The following is a 17,630-nucleotide window of genomic DNA, read 5'->3' on the forward strand; positions in this document are numbered from 1 at the left end:
TCCTGGAGAGTAAAGTTAATGTCTCTTGTAGGCCCTATCTATACAAAGGCCCCTACCCTACCACAAAGTTACTTGGCTTGCTCACTACTTCTCATCCTAAACAAAATGTAACTTAAAAACTTGCAATATCGACTACTTGTAATAACCTTGCACATACAGTGCCCTCCATTATTATTGGCACCCCTGGTTGAGATGTGTTTTTTAGCTTCCAATTATTATTATTTTTCTCTAAATAATATGGGACCTTAATGGAAAAAAAGAGAAAAATCCAACCTTCAATACAAGTGCATTTATTCAGTGGGGAAAAAATCCCACATAAAGAAATAATTATTTGACATCAAATAATGTGTGTCACAATTATTAGCACCCCTGTTGTTAATATTTTGTACAACCCCCTTTTGCCAACAAAACAGCACCTAATCTTCTCCTATAATGTTTCACAAGATGGGAAAAGACAGAAAGAGGGATCTTCAGCCATTCCTCTTTGCAGAATCTCTCTAAATCATCCAGAGACCTGGGTCCTCTCCTCTGTACTCTCCTCTTCAGCTCACCCCACAGGTTCTCAATGGGGTTGAGGTCTGGGGACTGAGATGGCCATGGGAGGAGCTTGATTTTGTGTCTGGTTAACCATTTCTGTGTAGATTTGGCCATATGTTTAGGGTCATTGTCTTGCTGAAAGACCCAGTGACGACCCATCTTCAGCTTTTTGGCAGAGGGCAACAGATTTTGATTTAAAATGTCCTGGTATTTCAAAGCATTCATGATGCCATGCACCCTAACAAGCTTCCCAGGGCCTTTGGAAGCGAAACAGCCCCACAGCATCACTGACCCACCCCCATACTTCACAGTGGGTATGAGGTGCTTTTCAGCATGCGCATCTTTCGTGGCACGCCAGACCCACTTAGAGTGTTTGTTGCCAAAAAGCTCAATCTTGGTCTCATCTGACCAAAGCACACGGTCCCAGTTGAAGCCCCAATACCGCTGGGCGAACTCCAGACGTTTGCGTTCATGATTGTGGGTGAGGAAAGGTTTTCTCCGTGCATGCCTCCCAAACAGCTTGTTGGCGTGTAGACAGCGCCTGATGGTTGATTTGGAGACTTTGTGACCCCAGGATGCTACCATTTGTTGTAATTCTGTAACAGTGAGCTTTGGAGATATTTTGATTTCTCTTACCATCCTCCTCACTGTGCGTGGTGGCAAAATAAACTTGGGTCCTCGTCCAGGCTTGTTTACCACTGTTCCAGTTGTTTTGAACTTCTTAATTATTCCTCTCACAGTAGATATGGGCAGCTGCAGTTGAGTGGCAATCTTCTTGTAGCCTCTGCCTGACCTGTGAAGGTCGACGCACATCTGCCTCACTTGTATGCTGTGTTCCTTTGTCTTTCCCATGTTTAAGAGTGGATAAGAGAAATGGCCGCGGTGTCACGTCATAGTTATACCCCAGGGAAACAGGAAGTGATGAATTACTAATTAAATGTTCCTACATACTCTGGTAAACTTTGTAAACTACTGTAGAAATGACAGAAATGCTTCAATTATATTTATTTCCTGGGAATTGTTAAGGGTGCCAATAATTGTGGAACAGGTGATTTAATGAAAAAGAATTGTTTTTTAGTCAGGGATTTTTTTAATTTTCCTACAATTCATTTGAGTTGAAGGCTACATTTTCCTACAATTTTCAGTGTGACAGTATTCTTCTGCAATAAACACTGAATTTATTTTAAGGCTTTTAACACATCTCAACCAGGGGTGCCAATAATTATGGAGGGCACTGTATTATATGTATGCACAATCATCTTTATTACTCTCCATGCATGCAATGTGTATGCAATTAAAGCACAATAACAAACACACACACACACACACACACACACACACACACACACACACACACACACACACACACACACACACACACACACACACACACACACACACACACACACACACACTACACAACTAAAAAACTTTTCCTTCATCCGCTATTTACCCATGTCAACAGCACCCCAGAGTTGCTCATTCAACCCTGTTTTATACCTTTGTTTCATCTTTCATTGATATTTATCCCATTATATTCTAATACTGTATGTGTTATGTATTTGCCTGCAATGGAGAAGGAACTAATTTTATTGTAAATGTAGGCCTATAGTGACAACAAAAGGCTTTCCAATCTCACCAAACATGGTGGTTAAGGGTGTGACTGTAGGTCGGGTTGCCAGATTGGGTGGTATCCAGCTTTATAGGGCTGTTTGGAATGACGATCTGCAAGTAAAACAAAACACCTCAGGCAGGGTTTTCTGTACTTTAATGGGCATAATAATCAGTTGTTGGTGTTGGAGTTTTTTTCCACTCACAAATCAGAATTTAGTTCAAATTGGATGAGATCAAGTGCCTTCAGTGCTAGGTGGTTTTGAAGCATTTTCTGACCTGGCAATCATCGGACACACCTGGCAACTCGGACTGCATGACCTATGTTTGTTTTGGGTGTTTGTAGAGACAGCATGTCCATTCATCACTCATTCACTCCTGTTTTTACTAGCATGCAGTCAGACAATAGACCCAAGGGAACGGCAGTGGCTAATGTTTATCTTAAAATTTAGTAAAACAATGATGACATACTGTAATACTTGACCTAACCCATATCGCAAAGGTTAAACAAAAGATTTAAATGTAATGCCAAAGTTAGAAAACATCTCGTAGTTGCTCACACACTCACAAATGTATACTGAAGAACATGTATAGCATACATATTGTGTCTGACATGCATTGTTGTGAATGTGTGATATACTAGATACAATACATCAGAAGTCAGAAAAAATGACAACAGCACTCCACCGTTTACTTCCAAGTGTTTATTGATTCTCATGCAGATAATCCAGCTGTCTGCCGTGGAGAGTACAGTATAAATTGTCATACAAACATATGAAACTAGCTTTTTCCTTAAACATAAAAAAAATCGACCGGTATGTAACGACACGTCTGCACTATAAGCTAACCCGGTAGCTTGGATATAGTGTGCAGTGAGTAACAGTCTGTTTGATACAATCAACATATTATCGGCACTGAATAATATTATAGAGTATCCCAAGTAGCGATATCACAGATGGGGAACGAGACCATTTCAAAACACCGTCCTGCAGTGCTTTCTCAGTGGACAAAGTTCCAGTGTCATGACCATTGTCATAACTTTCGTCATAATGCCATCTGAAATATTCTCCCAACAAATGCAGTGGAGAGTACAATTAACAGTAGAGTAGGTCTATATTTGTGAAAGCATAAAATCTGTAATGCACCACACTGCACACACTAGTAACTGGATAGAGCTTCAGAGGACCTCTAACTTTGATATGTAATATTGTGAAATAAAAGAAGACACTAGGTCACAAAGTCAATGGGGACTGAAATCGGAGACCCCATCATACGTGATGACACATACACAGTAAATAGGGGATTTTTTTCTGAGCAATGGTATCATCCAGACAATCGCAAAACAAGTTTAAAGCGTTCTGATTGGATGCTCCCAGCCAACCAGCTCACTCACTAGTTAAGTTCTCCCTGCTGAAAACAGCTTGGATAATGCCTGTGTGAACAACAGAGCCCAAACCACAAGAGGCCATCCAGCAGCACTGCTTGAAAAGACTGCATTGTACCATCACTTTTATCTATAGTGCAAAAGACCAGTCACACAAGTTTGGGCAAGTTATAGTGAAATAACAGTGGTTACCATTCACTGTCTTGACACAACCAATTAACACAAAAGAAGGTCATTCACGAGACCTGGGCGTGTTCCATATATGGAAGAGGTTACTAGAGTTCATGTGTAACCAACAAAGGACACGGTTACAGTAAGTATGATGACTAGGCCTGAAATGTATCCCAACCACTTCCATACTTCATATGCAGCCCCTGGCAAGGAGAACAGAGTCTGGTACTCGTACCAAGTTAACGGAAATAAAATGTATAAAACTATAAATCTAGCAAAGTAAGACCATAACAAGAGTGTCTCTGTGTCATGCATTACCGTAACGCCATACCATAATACTCGAGCTTTCATCTGGCATGGATCACTTGCTGAATGGATCTGTTTTCACTGCATGCGGATGACTCGAGTTTGAGTCACTGGCGCTGAAGACACAACAAGTCAACACAGGACCTTACACACGGAAGCTTCAAAGCTTTCTGTATCTTACCAAACATTGCATGTCAGTCCGTGCATAACATTGCAGGGAAAACCATTGAACACACCATTGTCATTATCATGTCTTATTTTTAACTTATCTGCAACTGACATACATGGAGACTTCAAAACAGAGGGCCTTTGCCTGTTTTCTAACTTCATTAGATCACTCATTTGCGATGTGGTTACATACATACAAGGCTATTGACCCCCATTCCTTGAAACATCTCTCAACCTACAGATTCCATCCCGTCATGAGGAGAGTACACACAAATGCCATCTTTCACCATCCCTATGCACAAGTCCACACACAGCCTCTACAACTGCGTAACTACAACTTTGTGTAGAGTTTATCTCTAGACTTGGCTCTATCGAAACCTAGACTAAACATATCTGAACCTACAGTTTCCTCAAACACTAACAGAAACATGACAGGGCCCTACCCTGGCTTAACGGTAGGGCACTTGTCAACTATGCGGCCGACCCGGGTTCGATTCCGGGTTCTTTTGCCGACCCTTTCCTGTTTCTCTCTCCCAAAACGTTTCCTGTCTCTCTCTCAAACTACCCTGTCACTAATAAAGTCTAAAAAACAAAAAAAAAGAAACACATCACAGCCTGCTGTTCAATGAAGCTCAATTGTAGCAAAGGGGAGTGGTGGCCTCCCACCCCACCCACAACACTTGAATTCAGACCTTCTGCAGTACCAAACAGGGGTAGTTATCAGAGCCAAAGCTTGGTGCCCCAGAACGCACGGGAGCAACTCCACTCTCCTTCTCAACACCCATACTACAGGATGAAGCAAAAGCACTACACTAGAGGGACACAGGGCCAAGTAAGCAGCAGGCGCGCGGTGTCATGAAACACAACTGCAGAAATAGGCAATGTTGGCAAAGCTACAATCCAAAAGCACATATTCACATAGTCACAATCCAATAGCCCATACCACAAAACATCTGGTTCTATTTTGGGCTACTATGTACATGGTGTCATTTACATCATATTGACTTTTAGTGCAGAGCCTCTGTTATAACGTGATAGTATTGTCACCGAAATGGTAATGACCAAGTCTTCATTTGTTACTTAAAACAATTAGTAATGCCATAAAGGTGTTCTTGTGTATTACATTGTCATATACTACATGATGTAATTGGGGTTTTTTTTGGCAGAAAGTGAATAGGTCCTCACTCTGACCTATCGGCAAGAAGAGACGGCTATATTCATTTGGGGCTATTTCCTGACTTATCCAAATCGACTTACAGTAAATTAGAAACAAGAGCACTCCACCTGTAGCAACATTTGGCGCATTTCTCAAGGGCACCTCGGCCATAGACCAGGGTACTGGTTTTTCACTCCCCTGCATTCAACAGAAATCGAACCAGCGACCCTGTAATAATCAGTCCAATACTCCAACCATTAGGCCACAACTGCCCCACTTCCTGGCTTTGAATAATTCTCATCTGTATCTGTGAAAACTGTCATTCATCAATGACATGGTTGTCAAATGAGCTCAATTGTTTTAGAGCTTTTCAGATAAATAGTCCAGTTGTTAACAACTTGGTTCCTTTAATTAATTAACCCTTTCATGCAGATGGGGTTGCCAGCGATCACCATCCACTAGTTGCTGAAAAGGTTTACATCATAACAATATTGTAGAGTATTACCTTAAGTCTCTTAAGTCGGACATGGTCATTACCCTTTTGGTGTCAATAAGACTATAACAGAGGCTCTGCATGAGCAGTAAGGCAGAATACTGTGTGAAACATACATGTATTGTAGTTTTTTATGTGAAACCAGATTGCCCATCACTGCATAACAGTTATGAAAATCAAAAGAAAAGGTGATATTGAGAACTATCACCATATAATAGCAAAGCCTTCTTTCTTGCATCACTGATTTCTGCCTAAACCATCACACAGAGAAGGCGGAGGGAGGGAGAATATTGTAATAAGTCTAATATGCCCGTGACAAGTGACGTGACACCAATCGGAGGAGGGTCACGACGCTCACCATAATAATACAGTAAGATGTCTAAGCAACCCGGTCTGTACCCGCAGACTCAAGTCATTACAGACAGTCAGTGTCATCGTCAACATCAGCATCATCATCAGCAGCATCAGCAGTAGCATCATCACCATAGTGACCGTCGCTATGGTGGGGTATCTTGCAGATGGGCCGGTGAGCCTCCAGCACCAGCTCCAGCTTCTCCTTCTGACGCTCCAGCTGGGCGATCTCATCCTGCAGCCGCGATTGGACACCCTCCAGCTCGTCACTCTCCTGCACCAATGAGAAATCAACACTATTAAACAGGTCACTGTCCTACACCAATGAGAAATGAACATGGTCATAGTTTGTCACCAATCTGATTGGGCACTCTCCAGTTCGTCACTCTCTTGCACCAATGAGGATCTTTTTTTTGTTACTTTTGTGCTTTATTTATGACAGGACAGTGACAGAGGGACAAGAAATGAGTGGGGAGAGAGACGGTGAAGGATCGGCAAGTGACCCAAGGTCACCGGCGTAGTAACCTAGTGCCCTCCCGTTAGGCCATGGTAGGGCCCTCCTGCACCAATGAGAAATAAACACTATTGAACAGGTCACTGTCCTACACCAATGAGAAATTAACATGGTCACTATAATCACTAATCTGATTGGGCATTCTCCATTTCATCACTCTGCCATTCTCTTCTTAGTCGAGCTATGCTGGCATGTACACCTTAGTTGGACTATTTGCCAGCCCCTCCCCTTTCTGGACCCAAATTCCAAATATCCAAATATCGATAGACCAAAGACTTTTTTATCATAAATCAACTTTGCGGCTTGCAATTGGGGCTGCTACTAGTTAGCAATAGAGGTAATTTACTATCGCCTATGTGAGAAATCTTGCTACAATCGTAGTTTGCCGTGGTAACGACCTCAACCAAATTGTTGCTGCAACATACCGTATTCAATAATTTGATTTCTTAATGTCCATGTATACTTGGATTTCTCTAAAACTCCAGTTCTGATGTGAGCTCAATTACTGCCAGTAGCTTGACAAAGCTGTGCATGTAAATACAAGTTTCCCATTCGCAAACATTCACGCTTTGAGGAGGAGCAAGATGCTAAGCAGCCAAGAAGGGTGAGTGCATTTTTGAGTGACAGCAGTTTCCAACAATAAGATGTTGAAGAGTTTGCAGTCAGGGGTGCGCAGCCAGGGATTGTTTACAAACAGGAAACCCATGTACACGTACTGACTGAGCTGACTAGTGTTGTCTAGGTGGTCAGTCCCCTGCACCAATGACAAAATAAACACTAGGCACTGGTCATCAGAATCTCCGATCTGATTGGGCACTGCCCAGCTGGTCCCTCTCCTGCACCAATGAGAAATGAACTATAGACACTGCTCATCGGAATCACTTATCAAATGTGGCGCTCTCTGCAGTAGCTGGATGCTCTCCTGTGGCAATGAAAAATCACTACAGGTCTGTCATCGCAATCACTGATCTAACTGTGTATTCTCCAACCAGTCGCTTTCCAGCACCAATGACAAACACTATGCATTGGTCATTGGAATAAGTGGTCTGGGTGCATTTCTCTACTCAAGTTGCTAACAGCTAGCAACTACGCTTTCGAGAAACACAACCATGTTGTACCTCCATCACAAAGGCATTTCAAGGCAGAGGCCTTTCAAAGACGCCTATAAACCCTTCCTGTCTCAAGGTTAAACTATGTCTCATTCTACAAGCTTACCTATTGATATACCACCCCTTTTAGTCACCAATTGATCATGGTTGAACTACCCGGTGAAGAGACTATTTCTGGACTGCCCCCTGATATAAGCAAGCAGGCAAGGGAAGGGTGCAGGTGACACAGTTAAGAAACAATAAAACAACAAAGACATAACACAAACAACAGGCTCCATCTCCCTGCAGCTGAACCTGAGGGGCCCTGAGATATGAGTCACGCTAGATCAACTAACATAGGTTTGTGTGTGTGTGTGTGCGTGTGTGTGTGTGTGTGTGTGTGTGTGTGGGTGTGTGGGTTTGTGGGTGTGTCTGTGCATCTGTGTGTGGGTGGGTGTGTCTGTGCATCTGTGTGTGGGTGGGTCGGTGATTGCGTGCATTTGTGTGGGTGTGTGGATGCATGCATGTGTTTGTGTGAGGCTGTGGGTGCATATCTGTGTGCGCTCATGTCCACTAACATAGGTTTGTGTGTGTGTACAGTATTTGTGTATAGACCAGAAATGTGTGTCTGTGTGTGTGTGTGTGTGTGTGAGAGAGAGAGAGAGAGCAAATATCTGGGTTTGCCTTGGTGTGTGTGTGTGTGTCTTGGTATGTGTGTCTGTGTGTTGTACTCACATTCTGCAGTGTGTCTGTGAGCACGCGCCTGCGATTTCGGCACTTGGCAGCAGCCATGCGGTTGCGCTCCCTACGTAGCCTCCTCCGCTCACACTCCCCCTCAGACAGCTGAGAGAGAGAGAGAGAGAGAGAGAGAGAGAGAGAGAGAGAGAGAGAGAGAGAGAGAGAGAGAGAGAGAGAGAGAGAGACTAAGCATGATGCAACAGTAGGTGAATCAACGGCCAACAGGCATAGGTACCAATATAGGTACCAATCCACATACGTAATATGAGAGAGGGTTTTGCATGTTAGGTTGTAACAATTTTTATTCTGTTCTACCAAACCACTATAACAGGTGTTTGCCAATATTCATAGCTTCATAGCTTCAATGCCAAGCTTCAATAGCCTATAATAGCCTACTAGAGCAACACATTTTGAGTGTTTAGCTTATTCAGAGAAAACTGTTGCGGTGTTCACCCTGAAATTATGGCCTATTACACAATACTGAATATGTAAAAAGCTTGGATAATGTCTCTTGTAGTAAATAGGCTTGCAGCAGGTGAACAGCAGCAGCGACATCTAGTGGAAGTATAGGGGCACAAATTCAAGAACAAACTTATTTGGACTTCCAACTTTCACAATGTTCACGAACCACCAACATCCCTCTCTCCGCCTCTGCTGCCTCTGTTTAAAAACCACCCACGGCCGCATTCATACGCCCACGCTAGCATCTCTTCTTCCTTCTCCCTTATGCTATTCCCGCTCAAATTCTGGCGCTGTGACTCACAGCCCGATCCGCAGTATGACTCAGGTGTGAATCACATTACCGAACACCGTGAGTCAGCGCGCTGCGCCTCTGTACCTTCTCTTTGCCCCACCACAGCTTTGTATTTTCACAAACAAAACCCACAGCACAACACCAACGCCCACACACACACACACCACCAACTTTGTTGTCATCCAGACGGCCTGTCACCTTTGTCTTGGTTCTGTCCGTGGCCCCATTGTGCTGCAAGCGCGTGTGGCAACAGCCCGGAACCGGCGCCGGTGCTAGGCGTGTGATGGACTCCTCGAGAGGCACACACGAGGCCAGGGTTTGCCACGAGGATTCGGGTTGAGTCCATACGGAGGACTGGAGTAGCCAGCGGAGCTCCTGACTGGACGTGATCACATCCAGACCGGGACTTGACATGCCTTGGCCTGGAGCCTTCTGAGGCAGAAGAGGAACCAACAGACAGGAAGAGGACAGATGGGTTCACATTGTTAATGAGAGATTAAAAACAAAGATAAAGATACAGTGAAGTTAAGTATTATTCAGTAATGTCAACATTACATGATGCACTGTTATTTTGCTGTCAAATGTCTACAGTGTCTTTGTGCGTAACGTGCGTAAAAGTACCTTCTGCGCTACATGTTGTTTTGGCTACCGACCGTAATGGCATAATTATTTTTAAAATTTATGACGGGGCTTTCCTACCTGCGCCACCTGTTGCGTCTGCGCAGTTCCAGTTTGGGTATGTCCCGAAGACGTTTGCAGAATTCCGGTGCAAGCCTGATTTAGGCCAGTGATGTAGGGGCCACTTTCTCCGCTCCCATACGGGGTCTGAAAATTCCCACTGTTCCCAAGGAAATATTAAGAGTTAATTACATGCTTAAACGTCTACGAGACCCTCTATACAATAGTAGGCAGTCCGGCCGAAACACTTGTCAAATCAGCATTTAAAACACTCTACAAAGCTTTCAGTAATTATGCAATCACATTAGTCAACAACACATGCGCACAGTTGATGGCATGAATACTGTTACCTCAGTCCAGGCATGTCTCAAGTTGCTGTTCACAAAACCATCACTTTGAAGATGTGCCTCCGACCCGGATAGCTCACTTGTTTGAAAAATAAATGTAAAAACCACGCAGCTCTTCCAATGGCTGTATTAAATTATACAGATAAAAAGAAAACGCCCTCGTCACCAGCCGTTAGAGCGTAGCTTTGCAGCGCACAAATCCAGCATGCGTTTGAGCGCACTGCAGGCGGCTATACCCTGAAGTAGTCAATCCCCGCCCACTCTATAATGGGATACAATCAACATGGAGAGACGCTGGGTCGGCTGCACAACACATGTCGACAAAATTTCCCCGAGTGTCATTTGAGTTGTTTGAAATTACAAGATGTTCAGATGAAATGCTTATGACAAACTTTTAAGTTGGGGGGTTTCATTAAGTTTAGGTACAACAAGGTTATATTATCTAAGGTCAAGTAAAATAATGTAGCCTATGTATTCACTGCTTTAAAATATCCCCAATAAATAAAGAATAAATATTCAAAGCAGTAATTTAATCAGAGAAAATGTTTGAAACTGTCACATTCTTGAGTGACAGAACGTATAGTCCTAATGGTTGTTCCACCCACCAACACTTATTCAACTCACATCCAAACTGGAGAGAGGGATCTTCATTCACCAAATTCCCCTGGCTGGCTTGGGCTCCATTCACACACTCAGTTATGTCTCCCCGTGTGAGGTGCTGAGAGTCCATGACTCCAAAGGAAAGAATTTCAGAACTTCAGTTCCGTTACTCTTTCACCCACTGGCAAACCAAACAGCTCTGCTGCGGTTGGCTTGTGTCAACCCACAGCAAAACACGTGTTTTAATTTTCACTTCTTCTTTTGAAGTAAAAAGGGACTAAATGTGTGGTAGGCCTAGTTGTGTAATTGATTTAGCAGTCATACAAATAGCCAGCAAGAGAGACACAGCTTATGTAGGCTAATACATCAACGAACCAATATTTACCAGCACAATGTAACATTACACTTTCAAACAGGGATTGCCAATAGTAGTAACAAATGCACAAAAATACAACTAATAGCAAAAACACTCATCTCTCTCTAAATCTTTTTCCCTGTCTGGCTTGGCGGGAAATGGTAGTGGTGGCAGCTGTTTGTGATTATGGCCTGGAATTCCTGACACAGTTACTCACAGGACACAGGCAGGGCCACTTCTCAACCGCCACAAGCACAGTGAGGACGAGGCGAGACGAGCGCATCACCCCTCCTGCACTGCACTGCTCTGCCTGCCTGCCTGGGCGGCTGGTGGTGTGGTGTGGTGTGGCAGGGGCGTGGCAGCACCATGTGGGCCCCAATGACACCCCCCCCCCTCCAGCCATATAAAGTATACCTAAATTGGACTGTGTGTGGGCCCCCTGTATACATGGGCCCTGGTAATTCAGTCAGACTTTACACCCCTGAACGGCAGCCCTGTGGTGTGGTGTGGAGGCAGTTCCATGCCTAGCTACTGGTGTTCTGTAGAGATGGGCCTGCTTTGTCAAGATGAGTTACCAGTAGTATTCATAACTCTAACCAAAACCCTAACCCCTAGGGATGTGTAGTGCATTGAAATGGCTTGGTAGCTCAGCTCGACAGGAAGTTCCTATCGACACGACACTAGTGTTTTGCTGTAATGGGCTGCTTCGTCAGAATGCCCTAACCCTCAACCTTTTGTGTACAAACGACCCCTTGGTCTCATCAAAAGCCTCCAAACGCCCCCTTGACCTCATCATAAGCCTAACAATGCCCCCTTAGTATTAAAAAAATAAATGGACTAATGCCCCCTAATGGCAACTAAGCACCGCCACCTCACAGCTGTATCCTTCTGAACACCCCCCTAGTGCCCCCAAACGCCCCCTGGGGGGCTGTACCGCCCCCGTTGAGAAACACTACCCTAACCCAATATCTAGCCCTTGATCCAGTTGCAGATGTGTAGCTCATCTTGAAGACAGGCCAAATTGACACGACAGCGGCCGTTTGCAGCCTATGAGGCCTTCTTATGCGGCCCCCGATATAATTTGAATGTTATACACTACAGTTTTACATGAAATATTACATGCTTTGTAAAGCCATCTTAGAAATTACATAGGCAGAAGATGTTTTTTTCAGGGGAGTTAATGTGTGGGCTGTTGTTGTAAAGGTGGTCCCCTTCAATATAGGCCTGAAGTGCAGGGAGACATCCTGGTTTGTGTTCATAGTACGGGCCTTGGGGGACTTAATCATACTTTAAGTGGCCCCTCGAATGAAAAAAGGTTCCCAATCCCTGCTCTACAGCTACCAACTAAAAACAACATCCTTCCCTAAAACCTAACCCTGCCTGATCCAGTTTGTAGCTCAGCTTGATGGGTAGGCCATGTAGACAGCAGGGGCCTATACGGTACTACAGGAGTAAACCAGGTTAAGTTAAGTGGTAAATCACCTAATAGAAGAGCCTTAAGAAAATAAGAACTCCATGCTCTTCTATTAAATGATTTACATCTTAACTTGACTTGGTTTACTACTGAACAAGCTTTGTAATATGGGCCCCAGGACAGGTTGCTCCTCCTGGTTGCTCCGTCTTGAGAGGATTTATTTCACACACGCGACTGAGCTGAAGCCCTGCATCAGCACCGGCTACGCCAGGAGTGCGTCACCTGCCAGCCTCTGTGTGTGTGTGTGTGTGTGTGTGTGTGTGTGTGTGTGTGTGTGTGTGTGTGTGTGTGTGTGTGTGTGTGTGTGTGTGTGTGTGTGTGTGTGTGTGTGTGACTGTGTCATGCTTCACTTTTACTGGGCCCCATCAAGTGCACAGACCTTGGGAGGCCTGCCTCCCTATTATTTAACGGAACTCTTCCAAACGGTCGCGTGATTCACTCCCAACAAAACAAGTAGCTCACCCCCTGAACTGAGCCCCAAGAGCAGCTTGAATAGCCATCAGCACCATAACCAAACGGCCCATCCAGCTAAAATCAAGAGCCAGAGTGAGTCAGAGAGGGAGCGAGTCAGAGCAGGGCACACAGAGGGAAAGCAGAGGACATGTGCTAGATTAGGGGAAAATAAACTGATGAGTGGTACGATTTGTCAGTTGTAAAGGTGGTGAATAACGAATATTGTATAACCTCCAACAGTGATGTAATATGAAACGTGATCCTGGAAACTTAAAACGTTGCACTTCACACTGCAGTGCACCGTCTGTGTCTATGGTAAAAGTCCATCCTTTTACACAGTCTTACCGCCAGCACATTATTTTGTTTCCATTGCTGGCTGAATAAGTGTTTCTGTACGCCTGCTGATATGTTTGATTTCAGTAAAAGATCTACTGCACCAGTGTGCAAACAGCTGTGGCTGTCCAAGGGGATCAATAATCATCTCTACTCCTCTACTACAGCATAACAACGGTGACCTCATAACTCATGAGCAAGCCTCCTACTCGTTGGGGGTGTGTGTGTGATCTGCCTAATGGCTGATTGTATGCAACTGTGTGCCATATATTTAAGATGGTGTGCAATAATGTGTATTATGTTTTTGTGTATTTATATACACTACTATACATATTCATTTCTTTCCAGATTAATAAAAGTGCTCTACTAATACACAGTCAATCATGTCAATGGAATAGCATACAGTGTAGTAGGTGGGGCTGATTTTACCCCGATGAAAACAAAAACATTTCCTGTTGATGTTTCAAATCACCACCCTTCTTGTCCTTACAGTAGCTTTAAGAGAGGAACTGTCAATGGATGAGGAGATATACAACTTACTAGTGAAATATCTTCAGGGGGTAACAGATTCATTTTGATTATATTTCAGCTCTTGACATTAAAAAGGGGGGACATCCCCACCCCCATTCAAATTCACCCTAACCTGTTATTTCGTTGCGTTACTTTACCCCTGAACTTAATCACACATGTGTATTAGTGGTGCGTACAACATCTCACTAACAGGTTCTTATTATTACTAAATTGCAGTATTAAGACTGATTTAGTTTGAAGATGTGTAACAGTGATTGTCAGTTTACTACCTACGGTATGTTAGTACATTCTACGTTCCCCACATTAAATTCAGTTATGACATAGTAATGATCAAGTCATAATTTATTACTAAATCTGTGTAATGTTCTAGTAGTGTAGCACTATAGTAGCCTTTTCAAACACTATTACAATTTCCACTGGTGGAATGGCAGGCTTTATGAGGCTACCAGAATACAGAACCTGCACTGGCACTAGGGCCAGGAACAGAATATGAATTGACATGAGTGCTGTTGAGGGGTCAAACATGCCCTAATCCTTGTCATCACCCTCACCCTTATTAAGTTCGGTTCTTAAACTATTTCAGACCAAGGGCCACTGTCCCAAAAACTTTTTCAGGGACTACCTGTCTGCTGCACAGGCTTTGTCAAGATATAAGCGCTTCTAATTCATATACACCCAGATTACTTATAATATATATAAGTAATATATATATATACAGATATATATATATTACAGTCCTGTCTTTTTATAGTCAAAGAACAAAATGAGATATGTGAACTCTTGTAACAATGTTACAAATACTAGTTTGTCTTGAAAATGCTGACTACATTTGTAGAAATCACCTTGCAGGTCACTTGAGCTCTCTCATGGACCACGTTTTGCGAACCACTGCCCCAATGTACTCAGTGGCATATGTTGTGAACATGCCTCCCAATATAGGGTACAAGACTGTATTTTGACCAGAGGCAAGCCCTTCAGAATGATAAGATTATAAACCTAATTTCACTCCAGTATGTTTAATTCTTAGAAAGAAAATGATTGATATGAAAATGTCTTAAATTGTACAAAAACAAAGGTGACCGAGAAGGAGATTGTTAACTTGAGATAAACAGGCGTGCATCATGTGTAGCCTATACTGCAGCAACATCAAACCAAACACTTTTCAAACCTTTTCCAGGTAATCAGTGCAAGTCAACACATTTGGTAGGGATGGTGGGAACTGAAGATGTAAATTCTAAAATGGCCACGAGCCTCTCCATATTAGTCAAATGCGCTCTTGCATTATTGGCTTTGAAGTACAGAAAGTCAAACACTTCGTAGGGCGCCTAAGATATATGTAGGTAGGTCCCTTTTGTGGTCAGAAGTCCAACAACACATAAACAGCAATGTGATAGCAATTTAGGTCTTAAAACGGTCTATATGCTCCCACGGTGATGTCAAAGAGCTTCACATTATTTATCTTCCCCTCTTTGTCCAGCAGGTAGTAGAATTTATGATCTTTGATCTTGAGCGGAATGAAAGAGGGGGACTCGTGCCTGTGCGCGTGGCAGGCCACTTGGGACAGAGGCATGGTCATGCTTCTCGCCTTGCTAGCTCCAAGGGGCGACTGCGTGGACACCGTCACCATGCCACCGCCTTTGTGCAGAATCACCTGGCTGACCGACCGACGGCAGAACAGCATGCCGATTCCTAGCATTGCACCACCTGCTCGAAAGAGAACAAACATTGTTAGTTTCGCATAGCAAGATTACATTACCAACAGAAAGGACATTAGAAGAGTGTCTATGACTCACCTATTGTTAGACATCCCACAGTAAATCCAATCCTCCATGAATTTGAGCCTAAATTCATATCGAAACTGAACCAGCCTAGCTCAGATCTGACCTTCTTTGACTCGTTGCTGCCACCGTGCGTGTCTCGCAGCCCAGTGAAGGCAAAGTGGGCCAGGTATGTCCAAAACAGAAATTGGCCAGCACAAAACAGTGTCAAAAGCCTGAAAAACCTGGTTCGATCATGCTCGAACAAAACAACGTCTTTGGTAACAGCTGTGTTTGTGGAAAAGGTGGAAAGTCCCTTTCGTGGGATATTGCTGACAGAGTCCACCCACTGTCCCTTTCTCGAAGAGGTCCATAAGAGTCTGGTATGCAACTGACACGCGCTTCGCAATGTAATCAATCGACCCCCAAAACATCTAGGATAAGGCTGACATGACAGCGATGTCTGTGGTATGCAAGTCGAAAAGTTTATCCAGTGAGAGCGTTCTTGCATGTGGTTCTTGGAGACTGACCTGATAGTCCTCAGTTGTGCAACGTTCAAGATTCGCTTAGTGAGAAAACATGATCGACCTGAAAAGCCACCACCAGACACTAAACACAATAACGTCATTTTGATACCCTTGCTTGTGGAAATAGTAACAGCAAAACAACTTTGTTAAAATAATTGATTGATACAGTCCTTTTTTACTTCGTTTGACAGATTCCTTCAGTAAGCCGCCATGATGTGCAAGCACTACGGAAGGCGATAAGGTCAAAATAGCGCGTGCCACTGCCAATATTTGCGTTTTTAAAATAGCTATGACGATTCATCTGACTACAAGAAAAAATAGCCACCCCTTTCACTCGTCTCATGTTCCGAGCAATACATTAAAAAAGACAACACAATGTTGAAAAAATGTCGATGTGCTGTAGGCCAGTGTTTCCCAACCAGGGGTACGTGTACCACTAGGGGTACGCGTGCACACTGCAGGGGGTTGGAAAAATATAATTTTAACAAATGCATGGAGCATAGTCACACTGCAATAGAAAAAGTGATGTAAAACATGAGTTAGGGGGTACTCATGGCACAACGAAAAGGCTTAGGGGGTACATTACACAAAAAAGGTTGGGAATCACTGCTGTAGGCTATAGATCTGATCGGTAATATAGATCAGATAGAATATGATCAGTTTATAGTTTAGGCCATACTATTCTGTTCATTTGCCTCAGCCTATGAATTCATGGTTCAAAAGCCAAATTTCTGCTAAGAAAACTAACTGCTCTATTATTTTCCCTATTTCTGCACTGCACATCTCACAATTAAATACATCTTGAGAATATATTTTTTAATGAATTAAAAAAAAAAGTTTTTTCTTCTACCACTCACCGTTGTTGGGTGCCTCTTGTCTTGCCTCTGCCAATAGCCTATAATAGTAGGCCTAGGCTATAGTTTGGGGCATGAAGGGGCAGAGGCGAAAACAAAGGAATGGAGTCTGTCCAGCAATGATCCCCACAGCAGTGTGTGTGTGTGTGTGTGTGTGTGTGTGTGTGTGTGTGCGTACGCGCGCGCGTGCGTGCGTGCGTGCGTGTGTGCGTGCGTGCGTGCGTGCGTGCGTGTGTGTGTGTGTGTGTGTGTGTGTGTGTGTGTGTGTGACAGTGTGTCCATTTCACAATGTATCGCTATCCTCTATCCCAATTTCATTTCCTAATCCTCAGCAGCGCAGGTGTCTGAGCAGGTCAGCTGGCCTAACTTTTCCATTAACATTTCTTGCTCTTGCCATGCCACTTGACGTTTCTTCCACATTTTACGAAGCATTCACATGATTTGTGGGTC

The 17,630-nt window shown here is 43.6% G+C and overlaps 2 protein-coding genes across 4 annotated transcripts; both read right to left on the minus strand.

The window, feature by feature from the left end:
* Nucleotides 1-4,155: 4,155 nt before the first annotated feature.
* Nucleotides 4,156-10,994, minus strand: fosl1b (FOS like 1, AP-1 transcription factor subunit b). 3 transcript variants are annotated; one of them, XM_063202434.1, is made up of 5 exons: nucleotides 10,921-10,994; nucleotides 9,971-10,109; nucleotides 9,470-9,700; nucleotides 8,515-8,622; nucleotides 4,156-6,451 (listed from the first exon to the last, which is right to left on the minus strand). In XM_063202434.1, exons 3-5 carry the CDS (start codon nucleotides 9,683-9,685, stop codon nucleotides 6,242-6,244), a joined length of 534 nt encoding a protein of 177 aa, XP_063058504.1. In that variant the 5' UTR covers nucleotides 9,686-9,700; nucleotides 9,971-10,109; nucleotides 10,921-10,994; the 3' UTR covers nucleotides 4,156-6,241. The 3 variants fall into 3 exon arrangements, with proteins under 3 accessions (XP_063058504.1, XP_063058502.1, XP_063058503.1); XM_063202432.1 differs by having other exon boundaries at nucleotides 9,470-9,703; XM_063202433.1 differs by lacking the exon at nucleotides 10,921-10,994 and having other exon boundaries at nucleotides 9,470-9,703; nucleotides 9,971-10,183.
* A 4,048-nt stretch (nucleotides 10,995-15,042) lies between these two features.
* tmem223 (transmembrane protein 223) lies at nucleotides 15,043-16,544 on the minus strand. The gene is made up of 2 exons (XM_063202436.1): nucleotides 15,836-16,544; nucleotides 15,043-15,746 (listed from the first exon to the last, which is right to left on the minus strand). The coding sequence occupies exons 1-2, from the start codon at nucleotides 16,425-16,427 to the stop codon at nucleotides 15,448-15,450; spliced, it is 891 nt and encodes a 296-aa protein (XP_063058506.1). The 5' UTR covers nucleotides 16,428-16,544; the 3' UTR covers nucleotides 15,043-15,447.
* Nucleotides 16,545-17,630: the final 1,086 nt, after the last annotated feature.

This window comes from Engraulis encrasicolus, chromosome 7 (assembly GCF_034702125.1).
Source record: "Engraulis encrasicolus isolate BLACKSEA-1 chromosome 7, IST_EnEncr_1.0, whole genome shotgun sequence".
NCBI lineage: Eukaryota > Metazoa > Chordata > Actinopteri > Clupeiformes > Engraulidae > Engraulis > Engraulis encrasicolus.